The sequence below is a fragment of the Corvus brachyrhynchos genome, unplaced genomic scaffold, assembly GCF_000691975.1.
Source record: "Corvus brachyrhynchos isolate BGI_N302 unplaced genomic scaffold, ASM69197v1 scaffold34, whole genome shotgun sequence".
Lineage (NCBI taxonomy): Eukaryota > Metazoa > Chordata > Aves > Passeriformes > Corvidae > Corvus > Corvus brachyrhynchos.
This window is the reverse complement of record NW_008238126.1, coordinates 3,064,900-3,087,560: the sequence shown is the minus strand read 5'-3', so window position 1 is coordinate 3,087,560 and position 22,661 is coordinate 3,064,900. Positions and strand designations below refer to the sequence as shown.

The 22,661-nt window shown below is 34.8% G+C and overlaps 1 protein-coding gene across 1 annotated transcript in view; it reads right to left on the bottom strand.

Annotated features, from left to right (window-relative positions):
• Window positions 1–22,661, bottom strand: part of CFAP47 (cilia and flagella associated protein 47) — a 278,872-nt gene that overhangs the window by 123,986 nt on the left and 132,225 nt on the right. The window contains exons 48-51 of the mRNA XM_017733531.1: window positions 22,312–22,455; window positions 20,587–20,760; window positions 11,062–11,173; window positions 2,359–2,496 (exon numbers count right to left, since the gene is read on the bottom strand). Coding sequence (XP_017589020.1) covers window positions 2,359–2,496; window positions 11,062–11,173; window positions 20,587–20,760; window positions 22,312–22,455 — 568 coding nt within the window. The remainder of the gene's footprint in view (window positions 1–2,358; window positions 2,497–11,061; window positions 11,174–20,586; window positions 20,761–22,311; window positions 22,456–22,661) is intronic.

The window sequence follows — 22,661 nt, the reverse complement described above, 5'->3', positions numbered from 1 at the left end:
AATGTATCCTAAATCTTGGAAACATCCATCAGTCATTCTCCTTTCAAAAGTCATACAATAATTAATTTTAATGTAAAACTACTGTAAAAATATTGGTGTAAAAGAAAACTGTGTAGGATAAAGTTAAGACCTTGTTAGTTCTTCTTTGAAGTAAGTTCAGAAGAGGACTATCACGTATGTTAGACCAGATCTTGTTGCATTCCATCTCTATTTAGCTATTTTCAGCAGGTACTTTCCTCAGCTGCAAAAGTTACAGATGTCTAGTACAAATGAATGGTTGTGATGACAGATAATGTTTTGTGAAATGACTAAATGCAGTTGGTGGGTTTAAAGGTGAGACTGAAGCTTGGGATGTGAGTATTTTAAGGGTATATCCTCTGCACTGAAGAAGAACAAAATCTTTCCTTAAGTGACACAGTACTAGGGAAGAGTCGTGTCACATCCTACTTTAACTCCACTTAGGAAAGCAATCCTAATGATGCCCTAAACATTGCCAGCAGTCCTGCAGCTTGAGTCCATACAGTTTACTGGAAACATGTAGGTTACAATAAGACAAAGATATAACACTACAGGTGCACAAAAATACCAAAAAATGGCAACTGAAAGAGAAGACGCAGTGACTTGTGGCAGTCATATAGGAATAAACTGTGCAGATTGCTCCAATTACCAGTGGGATTCTCTGTGTGGGAGTGATTATATCCATGTAAATTAGTGTGCAGCAACAGAGGGAGCTGATTTGGGGCTGATTACCTGGCTCCTCTCAGCAATTATTAGACTAATACTTTATTGTATTAATTTATTGTATTTAAATGTGTTAAACATGCTTGAAAAATATTTCAATTTCATAAATAGACCAGTAAGTCTCACATCGTCAGTGGGAAACCAAATGGAGCAAAAGGCTCATCAGTAATAACACCAGAAAAACATGCAGTCACATTGGATTTTCTACCTAAGAACAACATCCTCAATTCATATCAGTGACAGGGACAGTACTGAGACATCCACCCTCTTTAACTCTTTTCTTACTTAACCTTCTATGTTCAATTACTTTCAATGACAACCTTTACTAGTTTTGGACTGATGATTCCTAAATTTACAAATATCTCATAAGAAAAAACGTTTCGTTTGGATAAGAGAAGCTTAACTAAATTCATTAATATTCTTAGGCTTTCAGTAGGGATTTGAAGATTATCTCCCATGTACCTGGCATCATTATTTATATTGGTTTTATTATTAATTCCACTTAATATCTATAAATCTATAATTCTTGTCTCTACTATATTATCTGCATATATCACCTTAATTTAATCTTTGTTAAAATCCTTCTTCTGTAAACTTCCAATGAGGTGCTGTGTGAGTCTTAATGTCAACCAACTTCCATGTTGCTGTACAGATATTAATAGACTATAAAAGAACAGACTTTCTGATATTCACATCGAATTAACTCAAATTATTTCTAATTTATTGATCAAATTAGCTTCTAATTCTTCTTAAAACTTGATAAATTCTAGTTTTAATTTATCTAGAAAATACAGTTATAAAGACAAAGAGATCTCCAATTGCAAGCCCTTCTCAATTTCCTAAAAACTCAATATTGACTAAACCAACTTTTTAGTTTAAAACTTTCTTTGATAGCTTTCCTTGCAAGAAATTTCTTTAATCATTAAAATAAATGCTTGATAATTTAAATACATACCAAATTAAATATTAAAAGCATAAAAACCACTGTTCTATAGGCAAAGTTATACTTACAAATATATAAATAAGAAAGCGGAGAAATTAATCTAAAAACAACAAAAAACCTGCCTTTGTCCATTTGGTGTAACAACGAAAGTATTCTTCTGGGACACTGGAAATCTCAGAAGTAATGCAGATACTGCTTAGAATACAGTAGGTATTCTGGAATTTTCTCTTTTTGATTTTATTGTGCCAAAGGAGTATCTATGATTGACTGTTATAAGAAAGTGTTTTCCACAATGGAAAGAAGTTCAGCAATATGAATTTCAGAAGTGGCCTGCTTTGACATCAGCACTATCAATATTACTGGAGAGTTATAAAGAAAGCATTAGAAACCTGCTGCCCCTCTCCAACAACAAGCAACAATCAGTGTCATTTTTGTAAAAAGAGGGGGGAAAAAAAAGGAAAAGAAAAAGCTCAGCCTATCATTTCATAAAAATGTTTCAAAAAGCATAAAAGGAGAATTTCATACACTGTTTGTAGGCTGTGCATACTAGATATTCATTTAATTTTAAAACACATGATGATCTAATTTTATAAAAATTGACAACAAATGCATCCATAATAACAAACATCCCTAATAACAAACATCCATAATAACATCCATTATAACAAACATACCACTTTTTGCTGCACCAAGAGCTTGTGGAGACCTCGCTGGCAGTTTCTGAAGGGCCCGTTTACCATCTGTCTTCTGTGGTGAGCTGCTGTCTTGAGACTGCTGTTGGTCTTCATCTTGAGCAACAAATGAAATTACACCTAAAACAAACAGATACAGGTGTTGCATTAACAGGCATTAGCCTTACAAAAACAGACTGCCAGACATGTACAAGTATTTCCTCAGTTCAAAATTAATACAAAATGAAGTAAAACTTCCACTCCAGGTGTCAGCCATCCAACTACAATTTATGATATTAAAAGTATCTCTTGAGTGATTACAAGAAAATTAACCATGTTTTGTCCCCAAAGTGCTCTTCTACTTGCCTGAAGAAATCCATAATGAGCACCTGAAAAAGATCAGTAGTAGGAAATACAAGGAAACTGACTTCATGTAAGTTACAAAATCTGGTGGTCACTAATTGTATCTTTTTCCCAGCTCAATTTTCTTTGCATAATCTTCATTGTTTCTGTTATTTTTTCTTTAAATCACAGTGCCTCATTCTAGTGCTATAAGAGAATAACTGTAAGAGTTAAAATATTCCTGTGATACACGTTTGCATTGCATATTTAATTGTAACCAAGTACTTCAGGAAGATAAAATACAGACTGTAAACTGAATTTTTAAGTTGCCAGATCCCTATTTAATAACATAAAATCTAGTATGTACAGGGTTCCTTTAAATAATATTAATGTTATTCTGGAAGTTTTTATATATTGGCTTTAAATTAGCAGGTTTCATTTCTTCCATTTTGTGCCTCTAAGAATTTTAAATCTACACAAAGTTTTGGAAATACCACATAACATTCTAATTGCATCTAAATTATTGTCCCTCAATGTTTCAATACATTCTGGAGAATTTCAAAGCCAAAATAAATATATTTTGCAGGTCTAATTCTTTCCTCATACATACAATAAAAAACTAATTTGAGGAGGTGACTTACTTTATGCCATTATATAGTAAGAAATGTTCTCATTTGAGATTATTAGAATTTATGTGAAACATCTCCAAAAGGGAATTTATTTACGGTGTCTTACCAAGGACTTGGGAAAACTATTAATAATGGAACTGCTAAAATTTGAAATGGGGAATTAATAATATGAGAGTCCCAGAAACAATCTGATTTGAAAATAGGTATCCTCTGTTTCTGCAGCTTTGAGTGGAGCAGAACAAACGGACATGACAAGAGGACACGACAAATACTGACAAACTATTCCTACTAAGAAGGATTACATTAAATGATTACAAGGAAGAATCTCTTTTTCTTTGAGAGACAGCAACCAGGAAGCACAGGTATAAAACACTGAAGTTGAAAACAAAATCAAAACAACGGAAATAGGTTTAAATCCAGAGGAACAATATAATATGTAACTTCAAATTTTAAAAAAAATAGAATCCCAAATTTTCTTTCATTAAGAGAACTCTACTTAAATACATATAAACTAAACTAAACTAATTAAAAAAAAATAATAATTTTAAATGAAAAAGTTTTACAGATTACTAAACTTACTCGCAGTAAACAAGCCAGAAATTGGGTTCAAATAGGCAGAGGAGTGACTGCAATTTCAGGAAATTATTGATTTTTATTTTTTTTTTTTCTTGAAACATAAGGTAGATGTGCAAGAAGGATAAAAAACCAAAACCATCAGGGAAAGGAGAAAGAAGTCTGAAGAAAATGTTCGAGGTATATAAATCTAGATGTAAGAGTACACATTGAACGGCACTAATAGCTAATGAATCATAGGATAAATGACTAATTAATGACTAATGAACATAGGATACTGACTAATTAATCTGATTTTATGTCTCAATATATGATCCTAATATTATTTTGGTCTATTGAAGCACAATATTAGAGAGAAAAAGTGTAATAGAGAATTCATTAATTTAAAATACCATCCTTACCATCAATATGCTTGAAATATATCAACAACTATAAGACAATGAGTAAATAAATGCAAAATTATAGCTTTGAATTTGATCAAAAAGTCTTGGCTAAATGCAGAAAATCAGTACATTCATAAACTCTGCACACTTCTAACAGTGTTTTATTACATTTAATTTTAAATGTTAGTAATTTTTCCTTATAGTTCTTCCTTCCAGCGACCATGGAGGATTTTCTCTACCAATTGTCTGTATTTCAGAATCATGAATTATCCATATGTGAGCATGGGAGAAAGAGGGACAGAACAGGAGTGATCACAGTTTTAAGTAATGAGATGGTAAAACAAACCGTGACTTTTGTTCTCTGCACAAAATGCGATCTCAAAAGCGTCAAAATAATTCGCTGAAGCATTTGAATAATTAATTTTTATTTGCAGCAAATACTGGAATGCTTGAAAAGTTCAAAAAGTATAAACTGCTAATGCTCAAGAATATTTCAAGAGCTATGAGAGGAACTATGGTAACTAAAAACTACTTGAATTGCTAAACCACTGTGCTGATAATCTAGAAATCACATAATCAAAAAATCAGTGAAGAATTGCACAATAATTGCTGACACTCCATTTTCCTCCTTTACAAAAAACAGATCTCAAACAATAACAATGAGGTTATAATCTTGATTGATAAAGGTGACTGAATTGATGTGGTGAATACAGATCCCTGCAAGGCTCTCAATTAAATCTCTCGAAGTATTTTGAGAAAAAATAATGAATATTACTACAGATGGCATACATTTTATAACTCAGTTTATCTGCTTAATCTTAAAATATTCATAAATTGTCTTCCGTAATTTTCATGGGCATCAATGTATCCACTACTGGCTCAAAGCTATTTGAATTTTTTATTAGGGGAAAATAAAAGAAAATCAGTGCTGGCAAGAACTGCAAATAACAAAAGAAAAAAAGTGTATTAATTTCATGTCAAATCTAAAATGCAGAATCCTTATCAGTGAGGACAGTACATAGAATGATCTGCATGACTGGAGTCTATAAATTAAGGCAGAACATTTGCCTAGGAAGTATTCCTAATCAGAATACTCTCCTGGTTTGGGAGTAAATGGTGCAACCCACTGACCCCTATTGGAGACTAAGATAGCAGATGATACATAAATATATTAATTTATTCAAATTATGGGCTACAAAAATATTCCTGTCAAGAGATGTTTTGCTGGATGGGAAGAAGAGTTTTATACAATGAAGAGTAATAAGAAGTACTTTGTGCTCTATGAAGTCATAAATAATACATTGGAAATGTGCAGAAACACTGCATCCAAAATGACAGATTTCAAATAACAAATAACAAAAAGCAATTTTACATTTTTCATGCAGTTTTGCTGAGCTTGGCTCCCATGCTTTGAAAGAGCTTTGACACAGAAAGTTCAGGTCTTCTGGCTGTGAATGCACAGTCATCCTACAGAACTTTTCCTTATTGATGCTTCTCACTTTCTGATGCTACAAAAAAAACTGATAAATGTTAATTCATTCATGCACAACGGTCCTCAGTGCTTGGAGGTTTTTTTGTACTCAGTTGCTCAGATCTGACTTCTATGTCACACATTCCACAACAGTGTAACTTGCCAAATGTCATGGCTGACAATTTTTAAAGCATACATTCAAGACCAAACAAGACTTCATCTACTCCCAGAGATACAATTCCCATGGATTCAGCTGGCCACAGAGTCATGCCATCATCAACTATTTTATAAAACAAGACTCCTTAGCTGTTCTTTTGCATATATATGATACTAAACTTGCAGATAGAATTCTAAACTTGTAAAAGCAATAATACATTTCTAGAATTATACTGAAAATCAATAATTAAAATTTCCATAAATTGAGAAGGTTATCTTTTTGCTAACATATCATTCCTTTAAAAGCTTTCTTGGTCAAAACATCACTGCATATTTTCTAGCTTTACTATCCAGTGTTTAAAAATTTTATACAACAACAGTCCACATATTAATACCAAAGCCTTGCTTTATACTGCTTCAGAGAAGATGCATCCCTTTAAAAGGAGGCAGGCTGTTTTATTTCTCAATAAAATTGTAATTGCAATACCCCATCTTAGACTGACTCATTGGCTATATACTACAACACCCCATGTATCCATTAATACAATTAAGAAAGTAAGAAATGCTCAATGCTTTCCTTCCTGTGTAACTTAAATGGAGTATTTCAAAGATGCATAGTGTGCATGATTACTTTCTGCTGCAGAGAGATGCTAGAAGTCCACGATATCCCAATATTTTAAATGGAAAAAAGAATAGAAGGCTATATGGCCACAGAATTCATCACACAAATCTGAAAAGGTAGAGAAACATTTGGCTTGTGGTTTAAATATACCAACATGAACTTAATAAGGTCTTGGGAATAGGAGGAGGGGCTTTTATCTTTTCCTGTAGGGGTTTTTTTTTCTGGTCAATGAAATCTATGTATATTTACTGCTCCAGAAAAGTTCCACAGAAGAGATAAGATAAATTAATAAGATGAGTGTAATTTATGTAGCTATTTAAGCAATTTTTCTTCTTGCAGTTTTTCTACTGACAAAAAAAGGATATTTATTGTAGGTTAGAGCAAAACTTTATATCTAATTTTCCTACAAAAACCTCTATAATGAGACATGTAAATTCTAAGGAGTTTCTGTAAATCCTACTACTTGTTGATATACTAGGATTAAATTAATTGCTCCCTACATCAATTAAAAAAAATGAGAATATGCTTTAAGACTCATACATAGGAGAAATGAGCAAGTGGCAAACCCTGCTGTCAACTATTGTTCATATATAGCTCTGTAGCATTTAATAAAGAGGTGAATTGTTTTGTTTATAATTCTCACTGCCTGTTCTCAATGTGACAATGAAACTACAACATGGAAGAGCACAGGAGCCTGCAGCTCCGACTGCACTGGGATGGATGGAAATTGTGTGCCAGGGATCATCTTGCTGGGCTGTGCCTTGTCCCAGTAGAGCAGCTCCTCCAGTGCACTCTGGTGATCCAGCAGAGACATTCACAATAATCAAGCAACCAGAAGAGCTTTCAAGCTTTGCTACCAATGCATTAGACTCAATTTGTCAGGGTGATGCAGGTGAAGAGGAAGTGCTCAAAGCAAACAGGCAGGTACTGGAAATACAGCAAAGGCTACAAGAAACTACAAAAGTGATCTTTCTCCCTCATGGGTGTTTATGATTCCATTGAAATTAGAGTGATCAGAAGAACAATTTTCAGAATTCCAGCAAACAAAGAAATGGAAAATATTTTTTTTTCCAATGCCAGTGTTGAATGGAAAATACTGTTAAACAAAAAAGTTGAATCAACTCATTTACAGGCCAGAATGTATTGGCATGATCTCCACCACCACACTACAATTGTCCTACAGCTGCATCTGCCAGGCCTGGAACATGCTGCCTTTTTTCCTGAATTTAAGTTTCAAAGCAGCATAGAAAAGCACTGCCTACTAAACATAGATTTAGTCAAAAAAATAATGAAAGGTGAGACATAAAGTTAGAAAGCTCCTTTCTGAAAGCTAGGGGGTTTTGTGAATAAAAGGGCACTGGGTATATAAGGTGTGTGTGGGTTTTTTGCACAAGATATATTCAAGTACTATGAGTTTTGCTCTATTCTGGAAAAATTCTGGTCTATTCTGTGGAAAGCAGAAATAAAAATTTGATAAAATATAAAGCAATCTGTAGAAGACACTTTATCAAACCTAAAGAAAATTGCTCAATTACTCAGAAAACAGCCTGCTGAAGAATTTTATGTAGTGACAGAATCGTGTTTGAGGTGTTTTTTGCTATTCTTTCTGTGTTAAAGCTGTCATGCACCTACAAACTAGCTGAAGCATGTAATATTAGCCCTCTACTGGAATTCTTCCAAATGGGCTTTAGAAAATAACTGGGCCCATTTTTAGCTTAGCAACCATAAAACAGCAAGACAGAAAGCAAAAGCAGCATAATTTTGCAGCCATATAATTCTGGAAATAAAAGGACTTTGAAAGTAAATGAAAAATGCAAACCATTTGCTCAGTAAAACAACTTACATGGTAAGAGTTCTTTTAGTAGAATTTATTTTAATATGATGAAAACAGTATCAGAACACCAAGTCTACAGTTTTACACTTACAAGTTAGGAAGTTGTAGACTTGAAATTATTCATTGGCACTATGACAGAGTCTTCAGCCAGATATCAAAATAGTTGTTCTTTTTTTCCTAGGAGGATAAAATTTACTCCCTCTGCAGATAGCTCTGGAGCATTGCTTTTTAGGTTTAGTCCATATTCACGCCATGTATTATTTGCTTCCTTCGAAACATATTCACCAGACTGAATAAAGAATAGTTTTGGTTTGGTTGTTTGTTTGGTTGGGTTTTTTTTTTTTGGGGGGGGGGGGGGGGGGAGAAGGAGTGTTTAAATTATATATTTTTTGTAGTATCTTGAACCTAGAAAAGATTAAGATTCCTGAGTCCTGCCTAATTCCCACTTAAATCACCTAAATCTTATCTGTGATCCTCAAGATTCAGGCTGGCTGTTGAAATATCCTGAAAGCCCAAAATGCATACATATATCCATCAGCTTTGACACTGAAGTTTCTCAAGACCTGGAAATCCTACTCAGGAGAACAAATATGACTTCCCAGCCTTGCACAGTCTGAAGCAGGCAGACTTCCATTCTCCTTGAAGCCACAAAGAAAGCACTTCCTAACACGTTACCTTAGAGAGGACACTTGGTAGCTAGGTTTACATCAAACCTAACATCAGACAGCAAAATCAGCTGCTGCTTTTCAAACCTGAGACAGTGGCCTCTCTTCCCTCCACCCCTCTCTCTCCTACAGCAGCTGAATGATTAGAGAGTGTGCATGGATTTCTGTGAGAGAGCCAAACGTGTCTCTGTTCCAGAGGAAGGATGAACATGCTTTCCTGAGGTAGTGATTAAAGCAAGCCCTGAGCCAGGGGGTGGATTGTCGATAACTGGGCCCCGTTCTTTTCAAAGGATAACTTTAGCCTTCTATCAAGTTATTTTAAAGTGTAAAATAAATGAACTTTTCTGAGAAAAAGGGCATAGGTGGCTTCCCAGCATTTGAACCAGTAACTTTTTGTTGGGTTTGAGAGACTGACTGTTCTCTCTCTTTTTGCTCAGTGAAAATATAATACTTCAAAACATAATGGAAACCATTGTAAGAGAAGTTAAGAGGAGAACACTGGAGATGTAGATCTGAACATGCCATCTATGTCCCTTTGAAGGCATGGCTTTTATCACCTGGTATTAATTTACTGTATGATAGATCCCTTGGAGCCTCTTCTACTGAAACTTTCATTACATATAAAAGTACCAGGGATTTTCTAAGGCAGAAAAAGAGAATATTCCTAAATCTTTAATGCTTAAAAAAAAGGGCATGTTAAAATATAGTACATCCTCAATATTTCCTGGTGCACATTTTTGATGGTTACAAATTTCATTGAAAGCTGATTCCTATTCATATAAAGAGATTTTTTTTTCAGGGCTACAGATCAGGGCACTGAAGTCTTCCTACAGCATGAGGTCAAGCTTTGTTACAAGTATTAATTTCTTGCACAAATCACTTGTGAATTGAGATGGCATTATTAGTTACATTTTACATATCAGGTAATAAAAACAAAATGGCCAAAGGAGCAAAGTAGATTGACATCCTCAGGGACAAGACTTAATAGCTTTTTTTTTAATGCTGAGAAAACAGCTGTCATTAATCTCAATTGTTCAAGAATGTAGCAGAATCAAATGCTTGGCATTAGGAACCCACAAACTCAAAACTACACTCATTAAGCATGTTGTATTGAGAGATTTATGCATTATTGGGAAACCTCTTGCTTAAGAAGTTAAAATCCTTTCCTGAGTGCTATTCAGTTCCTTTAGGATGGTCTCTTCTGTATCCATAATTCCCTCCCAAACACCCTTGTACTTTGCTCTGCTGAGAGTTACTACAATAGTTACCCTATATGGAAAACAAAGACTGATTGTACAGCTTCATTCTCAAAATTATGCTTTTCATATTATGAGGCAAATAATGAGCACCATGGAATTTTAGAACAATTACCAAACAATTAAAAACTACGAAATCTGAATTGTTATTAAAAAAATATGAGGACAAAATATTAATTATGATATGCTGACATTGGTTAAAACAAGAGTTTTGCTATTGTATTATAAGAATAACATTATAAACATGGATGGATGCAAACTGTGTACAATTAATTTTAGATCTCCCTAGACTCCACATATGTCAAAGAAAGAACTGAGTTTACTGCATTCTATTTATGTACTCTTGCCTTGTGGTCAAGAGATTGAGCATTAATTAAGGGAAAAAATCAAATTGTGGTCTCTGCCTTTAAATCTTTGGTTCTAGTAGTGCTAACATAGCTAAAGGTATTCAACAGGTTTTGGAAAATTAAATTTATGTCTACAAACTTGGTGATAATTCAAAACCATTACTTCCTATTTAGTCAATTTTCATGAGACAAATTAAATGCATAAAGTTGTTCATATGCTGGCATTTTTGAAGGACCTGACCACATATTTAGCACTAAGATACCTTTACAAATAAAAATTTGAGCAAGCTTAAAAACCTGAATCCCCAGTAACTATAGTCCTACTTCCAGAAGAAAGATTATGCAGAACAAATGAAAGCATTAGATGTAAACAGATTTAATCTGCTAATTTTTAAGGATATTTTGCACATTTGAGTTCTAAACAGTACCGTGAAAGACTCCTCGTCTGCAGGGAGATATACTCAAAGTGTAAGCAGCAATGTCCTCTGGGCTGACAGTCAGATCAGGGTCACCACTCAGCATTGAGAGATTTGAATACACCTGGGGAAGACAATTCACAAAGAGGAAAACTCATCAAAAGCAAGTTACTGTTGCAAGAACACCATCGACACAATATCCACCTGCTTTGAAGAGTAGAATACAAAATATGGTATCAGTAAGTCCCAGATTTTATGCACATGAAAGAATACACACTGTAAGAGAAATGCTGCCATATACAGATCATATCAAACACAAATTTTGAAGTCATTGCCCAACATGATCAAAAGTATATTGCTCAGACCATGGAACTACTTGCATATGCATAGATTTGCACAGTTAGGCCCTTAATATTTTACATACATTTTTGCTAGAAATATAACAAAGAGGTTCAGCAGTAGTGATCCATCTAACTAGACAGAGCAAAGCAAAATCTGAAGTGTAATTTTAACATCATTTGCTAGACCTCAAGTGACATTAAACTGTGCTTCTTTATATGGCACATTTTGTACATGGCACACGTGGTCACTATCTGGGCAATGGAGAGACCACTACAACTTTCACATGAGGATTTTTCAATTTTGCAAACTGTAAAGCTCATTGCAAGGATACAGGCTGAGTACTTTTTTACTTGCATCTCATTTCTTTCTCTCTTGTACAGGGTTGTACAGAGGTGTTCTCTGAGCAGCTGCTCGTGGAAGAAGCATTCAGGTCGGAGGCATCGCTGCGCAGAGCTGGTGAATGCCCACTGGAGCCATGGGTGGGGCAGCAGCAGCAGCCGGGTGTGGGAATGGCTCTGCTCACACCCTCTCCTCCTTTCCTCTGCCACTGGATGAGGCAAACCCCTCCTGAGTGACAGCAGTTTAAAGTGGCACTGAAATTTCTGCTCTCATCTACAGGTGACAGCTTTCCACTGAGGCACAGAGTCCTTTTAAAAAATCTCTTCAGGATATCATGCAGTACTGTAGGATGCTGCCATTTCATATTACATGAAAAACCAGAATTGTCTCTCTGTTGTTTTGAGTGAAATCACAAGCCAAATTAGAAAAGCTTGACGTTTGTTCCAGCTCATTTATTCGTTTCATTAATGACTACAGCTACCCTGTCAAGCATCCAAGTGGATACCTGCATTCTACAAAGATTTCTTTTGACACACTAACAGCATTAGATGCACATTCATTTTTTTAAGTAAATAAAGTTTTTTATTATTTTCTGTAGAAAAAAAGCCAATTCTTAAATCATCTTTTCTTCTGATACAGACAATCATTGCCTACAATGCATTCCCTCTCTGTGGTATTTATGTTAATGTAATCCCTTTTCAGGTGCTTGTTCTTCTAAATCCAGAACTTCTATTCCAAGTAACAGAGAAAAAAACTGTAAAGCAACAATCTTCCTCTTCCCCAATAAATCTGCATTTCAAACTATATATCAGAAGTCCAGCAACCAGAAAGAATAGGAAGAGACTACTTGTCAAGAGGCAAAAAAAGAAAGGCTGAAAAAGAGACGGATGAAAAGACTTGTTGAATTGGTATTTGGAGAAAAAAAATTGAAAAAAAGTCTTTAACTTGTCAACAAAGAGGAAAGCATAGGAAAGTTGGGGCTGCTACACACGGAAGGAAGATGGGGAGGATTCATTTACTAAAACATAAAAAATAAATTAGTCAGACTCCTATATTTATGGATTATTCCATTTCAGTTTACAATGAATGTACACAAAAGTAAAGGATAAGTACCTAAAAATACACCTAGGATAACAAAAATGAAAGCACATTATTAGGGACAGAATAATATTAGTTAAAATGAGATTTTTATTTAAGGGAAAAGTAACATGGAGACAGAAACAAAAGTAGGATAAATGTGATTAATTGAAACTGGATAAAAAGCAGAAGGGTAGGGTAATACAGTTCCTATCAAAGGCTGGACATACCAGACTAGTTTCTACCAAAAGATGTCAAAGTAAAAGGAACACTACTGGCATGGTTGACTATAAACATGAAATGCCTGTGGATTGCTGATGAGTAAATACGGACTGGAAATTTGATTCTCAGTCATTCAAGAGAGATTTTGGATACCTTTTCAGAGTAGTGAACTAACAGAAGCTAAATTATTTTTAAACGAATGAGTAAATTTAAATGAGTTCTTAATCTTAAGGAAGTGACTGTATAACCATATAGGAAAAGGTTGAGTATAAGCAATGAAATAATGTCAGTACACGCATGGTCACTGTTTCAGTGTTTGATTCCAGATCCTGTCTCAAGAGACATGAAGGAATTCTCCCTTCCCTCCCCTGCATCAATTGAATCTTTTGGGATCCGATACTCACTAAAACTTGTACATAACTGATGCTGGCCTCAGTCTGCTATCACCTTTCCTATTGCAGTCATTAAACTCATATTCCTCATGCTGCTTGCTATTCCAGCCAAAACAAATAGTCACCATCTTATTAACAAACCAGCCCCATTCATTTACCAACCCTATTTGTCTCTACTATTTAAGTTATTTACACCTTAGCTGATCTTCAAGCAGTGGTCACAACAATACAGTCTCCTATTTCCAACTTCCTAAGAAGGTTTATGGTTGTAACAGGCATCACTCACCAGTTACCTCTCATGTGCTCCTTAAATAGAACTTTGTCTTGCTCTAATGGCCATGTGATTTATCAGCTCTGTTACTGAGACTAATTAAATGATCAACCTCAGATGAAAAATGGATACTAAAATTGCATGCCCACACTTGCCCATTCACACAGGCAATTTATCCTAATATCAGAATTCATACCAAGAATGATTCTCATTTGTTCACAGACATTTGGGATTCTAATATGGCATAATGCTGTGTAACATCTGTCTGCTTAACTGTAGGTCTATTACAGAATAACAATACATCCAGGAATATTCAGAAAGGGAAAAAGTTGGAGAATTTACAAGTACATAAAGGGGAAAGGCCAGCAATTGCAGATTTTTATAACAATAACTTGTTGCAAAGATTTTGTAAGTTTAGAGGAAAGCCTGGAGTGAAGCAACAAAAGAATTTATACACAGTAATCGTTAAGTTAACTTTCTTCTGAATATCAGAGAGAGAGCCATTTCTTATTACAATGCATTTTTATGAGGATTGTATGTAAGTATAGGACACCATTTTAGTCGCAGATGTAGCATTGAATAACCTTATATCCTATAACAATCTACAACACTGTATTACCAAAGGTACCTGAATATGCCTAAAAATATCTTCTGTGGATCACTATTGTTAGGCAAATATATTTTGAAGGAAGAAAATAGGGCATAAATTGGTGTGCTTTTATCAACAACAACAAAAATAATATTGATTTGCAAGCTACTCAAAATGAGCCAAGATATGGAATTACTTCTTCCAGTTAGTGGGAGAGGCAGTTTGCCAGCTTTTTTCCTAATGTGCAATGAGAGAATGATGAACAGTTACAGGCAGATTAACCAGAACCCACACCAAGGGTGGGGTTGCAGAGATATGTACTTACAAACAGTATTTCTACAGAGAGAAACAGGCAGATCTGCACATACACACCGAGGCACACACAAAATTAATCGGGCATAAATAACTGCAGTTTCTTTAGATGTTACATCATTTCACTATCACCCAGGAAACTAGAATTTCAGAATAACGCAATGGACCCAAAATGTAAATTATTATTAACATTATCATTGTGACCCTGCACAAAATTTGCTCAAATCAAGCCATCTCCAATAATTTATTTTTAAAATTATAGTATTCTCCATAGTCTTATACCTCAAGTCATTATTTACACACAGCCAGAAAGTATAAATGGAGTACATGTATAAAATGCTGCAATTTTAACCTAATGTATCAGTCACAGGTTTGAAAACTCATTCTGCAGAACTGTAACATGGCTATTTAACATGAATAGAAATGGAAAACCAAACTTCAAAATTACAGTAATTTTTTCCAGAGTTGAATAACCAAATAAGCATAACTCCAAAAACTTCAAGGCAAAGTGGTGAATGGATGTAAGAATATAATCAAATATACTTAAATTCCATTGTCTCTCAGTATAACAAAGACAGTAATATGTTCAAGGTTTCCATTTGAAAATTGTTTCTCAGGTCAGTTTGACAATATTGAGAGGTTCTGCTTAGCAAAAGTTAATGTGCTTTGACACTAGGCCAGAACTGGGTCTGTGAGAGTGACTGATCAATCTAACAAGATTCTTTCCAAAGTTCACAAGAATGGCAGTTTTTCCAAAAAAGCCCCCATTACTTCCCCTCATCCACCTTTCAGTGCAAACTTTCCAAATTCCTGAGTTACTAGAAACTCATTTAATTCTTGCAATCACTCTTATTTTGCCACCAGCATGTTACCACACTGAAGCAAAACATCTTTGCATTGCACTGAGTATATTCCCCAAATAATTCCTGCCTGTTCAGCTGCAGCCTGGAGTTCTACATAATGAAGAGTGCTACATAATCCAGATTTGTTCCCAAGACAGGCCACCTGTCAAGACCACTAACACATTTCAAGGAATAAATCTGACCTAAGACCTTATTATACCCTTAACTGATCTAAAAAATTCACAACTAATCATCAAAAAAACATCTGGCAACTACTACAGCTATTCTTAAATTCTGTAGGCCTTCATATCATTCGTTATTGCTACAAAGAATGCCTTTTCTTTAGTGAAAAGAACCCCTGTTATAGAAGTTCTGGTAGATAATGTGGAAGCCAAAAGGACTGAAATTGGAAGGACAGATAAAAATTGAAGGATTATGGAATATACACATCCAGTTGTGATTAAAGCCTATAAACTTGGTGACCTTGAGCAATCAGGTTACTGCACTTGCACGGAATTTATTCTCAGAAAATCTCAGATACATTACCAAACAAGAGTTAGGCTGAACAGGGAAGCCCCTCATTAAAGGTTTATGGTACATGATTTTATGACTTTGAGGCATTTCTTACAAATACCCAACCTTCATGTCATTGCTGAGGTGACATTGTAAAATCCCAGAATGGAAACAGCAAGAATAGAGAAATAAACGCCTTGAAGAACAGGGGATTTCTTTTTTTTTTTCATTATGTATTTATTCTACAATAGTTTTATAAAATACTAACAGTTTGTATAACCTAATGCCTGCAAGTAATTTAACTAGGCCTAGAGATTCCCCTGGAGAGTTTAATTTAATGACATCTATTTTGAACAGCAATGAGAAAAACAGTTGCACAGTTTTATATTTTTATTGCAAAACCATGCCTTGAAAGAATTAGGCACCTTTATAGCTAAAATTTCTATCAAAGGTATCAAGGAGCCATGAAAAAATTGGGCAATTATTTATATCTAGTAGACAAAGACTTGTATAAATAAAGAAGAAAATTGCATAAAAAATTTTGTCATGAGACTGAGAGATTGGATTTTCATAGAGATGCTTCACACTTCCTTTTCTGTAGGAGGAATTGAATGTAATTTTACAGACACTAAAATCCATTTACACTGCAGTCACCTTATATTAATTCATCATCAGAGAAGGATGTGCTCTCTGCATGATATTACATATGCACAAATTCTTTATGAATTCTGTTGTGATTTTTTTTCATATCCAGGAGTAAGTTAATCACAAGAAAGATTATTTGTTGTAAGATCCCCTAGAACCAACCATGAAGAGCACAGTGCCAGCAGTTCCCTAAGGTTTACACATCAGTCAGTAGAAAAGAATTCATAAAACCATTCACACTTTTCAAGGGAATTTATGGAAATTATCTTTTTAATCATGGAAATCTTTGTGGGAACTGAAAGTGTTTTGCATAGAAGTTTAAAAGATAGATTGATGCAGTCATGCACATGACCTCCACTGAATCACAAAGGCACTTCTTCCCAGCTCTAGATTCACACTAATGGTTGCACAGACAATCAAACCACATATACAAAAATTATTGCTGCCCCAGACATAAACCCTCTGTATATGATTGAAAAGGAAAAAAGCATTATTCAGCTGGAAGAGAGCTGTCTTTATGCAGTAAAGGCAAGGATTATTTCCCTCTTCCTCCTTCCAGACTTAAATTTCATTTTAAATAGTCACTTTTGCAGTAGTACCCTCATTTTGGCTTAGGCTATTAGAAAAATACAGCAAATACTGAGAAACAGAGTAGAATATACACAATGTAATTCTGTTTTTTAATGAAATGAGGGGTCTTGTTAAGTTTATAGTTTAATATATTCAGTTATTAAAATGGAATAGTGAAGCTAAATTTACACCTCAAAGGCAAATTTACCCAAGTATTAGTTCAGCTAAATTACTTATTGCTAAGTATGCATCGTGCAGTAAATTGTTTATGGACGTGCCTGTAAATTATTGTGTTTGTCAGCTACTGGCACATCTCATACCATTCTGGATATAGGCTGAGCTTTATTACTTCAGTAAATGAAATTCTTATGTTTGGGTTTTTTTTTAATATCATGTATGTCCCAGTTAATCTGTGAGAAATTACTTCATATGGTGGATACACTCCAGCAATGCAGGCTGTATGGGGCACATCAACCAACCAATTCAATAATGAAGATATTACTTAGGCAACAAAATTACAAAAGATCCCATCAAAAACATATCCAAAACTATTACTTTTTGGATTATCTTTGCTCTGTCTGCCAAGACTGACAACATTCCCTCTTCCTAGTCACCAATTTAGCTACTGCACAATACAGAAAACTGTCAGAGATGCTGGATTAAACAGGAGAAGGAGTTTTTGGGCTGCCAGCAACTGCCCCCAAGGGAAACACCAACAAAGACAAAACCAGTGCTCTGCTTCACCACAGACTACCCAGATATTACAGTAATCAGGCAGCATGGAATGAACAGCAACAAAATTAGAATCATTTCTTTTTCCTGCTGTCCTTTGTGCTATACACATCTGAGTAAATAAAGTTTATTTTGCATTTCTGACAAGGCTGTGGGTCACAGTTCCCTCTAAGAGAAGGTTTTCTGCATTGTAATAACTACAGATACTTGTGATCATGTTCTGGATTTAGTGATTAAATCCTAATTTACAGGCAGACCCTTGTAGAAATAAAAGCAAGCAAATGATCTTTGCTCACTCCAACAGCACAAGACACTACATGACATCTGCTGGAGAGTGCTGGAAGTGATTGATACTGTTTGCTTTGTTCAGGGGACTCCAGGAGTCTTTGTAACCATGCCTTTTCCAGCCATTCCAGCCCACCTTGCTCCAACAATTGCTCTGCAACTGCTTCTGGGTAAGAAGCTAGCATAGAGAAAATGCATTATTCACACGGATTAATTTATTATATGCATACAAGCATGAAATAGTTGACCTTACTATTTCTCTCCCAAAGGTCCCAGAGCAAAAAGAGCACACACACTTGGACTGTCACAGAGATAAAAAAAGCACAAAAAACCCCACATCACAAAACCAACCAAAACCAGATTTCAGGGCCCAGAGAACACCCTCAAGGAGGTCAAAGTTCAGTCAGACCCAGCTCACCCTGGAATAGTTACAACTGTCATAAATTCATTTAATGCAAAATTTCTGAAAAAGACATACAGTGAATAATTTTAATATATTCATTTTGATGTTTGTTATTTCTGTGCCTTTCACTTACATTGGCACAAAAAAATTGAGTTCACACGAAATGGGAAAGCAGAAAAAATAGTTCTGTTGCCAAAAACTTCCACTTCTTCCAGAGATAAAAGTACAAATATATTAGAAATGCAAATGCATTCACATCTAAAAAACTAAGACTGTTGAAACGAAAAAAAAAGCGGGCGATGCCAAAAAAAAATTTTACTTTGTTTTGGGGGATGATAATGAGTCAAAACATAGGAATATGAACCTGGACCTTTCTGTGATACACAAAGTTTACTAAATGTAGATTGACCTGTAAAAATGAAAACCTGGAAAACTGGAGACTAGCAAGAAGACATCCAAGGAAAGATTTTCACTTTCCATGAATTACTTAACAGAACACTGCTGCTGGTATATACATGATCTCTCTTTATATCATAAAATCAAATCACTCACTACCATTACCTTTCCATTTGAATAAAGCAGCGTTTGGACCTACTGGCACCAAGGCAGAGAACAAAAATCATTCAGTTTGCAAGTCCACACTAATCAACTAGTCAGATTTTATCTTCTAGAATGTACTTTGTCCTATTTTCAATCCTTCCCCAAAAGAAAAAACTAAATATATATAATAATATATAATATTATATTATATATATTATATATTATATATTACATATATAATATATTATATATATAATATATTATATATTATATATTATATGTAATATTTATATTATTTATTGTATATTATATGTAATATTTTAGCTGACACTCCCCTGCATTGTTTCAATAGATTGAGCCCTCCTGGCAAACACTGTATGGCCACAATCTCTGGATGTTATCTACTCTAGATTTAAATGCCATGATAGAGTCACAAATATGGATTTTCTTTTGCAAGGTGGAAGATGTTGCTGCTCAGGAACTTCTCTGAAGCTGAGAAGAAAAGCAAAATTTCATTTTTATTGCCCTAATGTACCTTCTGTCTCTGGTGGTATAGGACATGGGATCCAACATATAGGTACACAGGGTGAGGAATGCTACAGAAATACTTTTACCACTTTCAGATTAAACATACAGACAAGATAAATAGCAGAAAAAAATATGCTATTACAGTACTACAACAGTGTTTTTAAATAGGAAAATGTGTTGGTGCAAATACAGTTATAAAATATAGTTAATGGAACATATGAAAAATAATTATTATATTTAATAGTAAAAATATGTTCTTGAGCAAGAAAATTAACAAAACTGTATTTCCTAAGAATTTGGGTTAACCTCCCCAGTGACCCATTGCCTTTCAACAACTCCAGTGATTACCTCTGAATTTTTTCTTCTATCAGCAAACACACAAAGTATTGCCAACTTCCTCCAACATTGCTGAAACAACAGCTGGTTAATAGACAGTAATTGGGATAATGGGCCAGGCCACTGGGCCATGAGAAATTCATGTATAGTGAGCTCATGCTGCAATCCTTCCCTTAGTAGGATAATAATTTTTGTCCTTTTCATGCAATATTCAATATGTTATGAAGATTTTAGGAACACAGTAATTCTCAGGCCCCCTTCTCTGATTTCAAAACTGATGGAGTTGTTTCAAAACGTTGGAGGAGGAAAGTGCAGCAAATGAACAGAGAACAATTGCAGAAGTGCTGTCCCCTTGGAAACCAGACTAAAACACAAAGAAATCTTTTTTTTTCCATCAAACATAGAGTAAAATCACATATTATCACACAGATTTCCTGACTATAAACATATCCATATACTATAAAATATAGAAAATTTTCTCATGGATACATGAATTTTATTAGTGTAACTGCAATTACAGCAGTTGTTGCTACTGTAATACATAATGTATAGGTCCTTCTACAGAAAAAATATTTGTCACATTATTGCAAAAAAATTACCTTGTATTTTAACATCTTCTTGGTATAATTGTGCACCCATAAGATTTTATGACAGACCTTTCCCACTTGGCACTCTATCACAATACAATCCTGAGGCAGAGGTTTCTTCCCTATTCCCTTAAGACTAAAGATGTTCTGAGTTCCAGCTGTAAGATTTCTCAGAATAAGCCTTCCCTGTGACAAAGAAAGGGGAAAAAAAAAATGTTTCATTACTGTAAAAGTCCCCTCTTGCTACCAAAGCAACAATCTAGGTGAGAAAGAATGCTTACAAGAAAGTGCTCCTATTGACCTTTATAGTTCTTAAGTAAACTCCGTTGCTAAACAAAGAAAACCAGAGAAACAAAATCTTTTATTTTAAATTCTTCTACACTATTAAATTCAACATCGAAAAGTTTTCATATTTCTAGGTTTTATACTTCTTGGCTTCTTCTTGAAAAATAAACATCGAAGAACATATGTTCTCATGTCGCCTTGTCTCTCATATAATATTGAACTTTGCTCATTGAATGTTTCCACCTGCCCTTCACCTGTCTTATGAGCACAGTGTTGAGCCTGGAGAAAGGGAGACTCAAAAGAACCACACTGCTCTCTACAAATACCTGAGAGGAGGTGGTGGTGGGGTGGGGATGGATCTCTTCTCTATGTCTCAAGTGAAAGGTCGAAAAGAAATGGCCTTAAGCTATGCCAGGGGAGGTTCAGATTGGATATTAGAAAGAGGTTTTTACTGAAAGAGTGGCTAGACATTGGAATAATTCCCCAGCGAAGGTGGTGGAGTCACCTTCTCAAGAGGCACCTGGATGTGGCACTTGGGATATGGTGTAGGGGTGATTATGGTGATGGGTTGACAGCTGGCCTAGATAACCATGGAGGTTTCTTCCAACCCGGATGATTTTGTGATTCAGCTAAAATGTTCTTCCTAATCCTTTGTCATCAAAGGATCCAAGGCTTTTGGCTTTTAATAATTTTATAATACTGGAATCTTAAACTGCATCATATTTGGTTGGTAACACATGCAGAAGGGTTACTTATGTTTCAAAGAACTTTTTTTTTTTTTTGTCTTTCACAGTTCACATACTTCAACAGCAACTTGCAGTCAAAATCTCTCAGCTGGGACAGAGACAAAACCACAAATACAGCTTCTTGCTGAAGGTGTCATAGCCTTTGCTCTGCTCTTCATTTTAGCATTTGGAATAGTGATTACTCTGATGGCAAAAGCAGCTGTGAAATGGTGGCTTAACTTGCAACAGAAATTATTTTACTAAATAAAGTACTCATCACATAAATTAATTTGTGATGTAGGCATGCAACGAGAAATACTCAATGTTAGTACTTAATTACTTAGGTAACAAAATACACTTTAATATAAGTATTTAAATTCAGAATAACAATGTATATTTTTGTGATAAAAGTTCAGAATTTTTACAGAATAACTGAAGGATTGAAGGACTTGGCAGAAACAAATAGAATTGAAGGATTTTATAGAAAATCAAATAAAGAAGACATGAGAATATGTGGTGGGGAAATCTATCATACATAAGATTAACAAAGTTAGTAAATTTGTGTTTTTACTTCAGATAGTAGGAAATCTTACCATCTCTTTCTCTCAAGCAGATGCTTTAATATTAGCAACTGTCTACACACTTCCATAATTTGGATACTGGTGATAATTTTCTTGGTAGAAATTTTTAAATCCTTTTTAAATATTGAAACTAATTTCTCTCTTACCATTATCACACACTCAGCCACCGGCTTGAACGTGAGAGGATACTGAGCTGTTTCACCTCCACGCACATTTATTACAGGAGGGCCATAAAAACACTGTCCTTCCAAAACTGCTTCAAACCTCCAGTCCTGACTGGACATGTTACTCTGAAAGAAAATCAAAGATGTAAATTAGATTATGCATTTAAATTTTTTAATGTGCATTTCAGCTTTCACTTGCAGCTATCACCACATCAGAGCACAGTACTCATTTGCTCCAAGTACTGGCTCAGAGTGCCTTTGGGGAGAATAAAAGCAGTGTATTTTAAAAATTAAATAAGCTAATAATAAATCTGTTATTCCTGGCAGCCAGA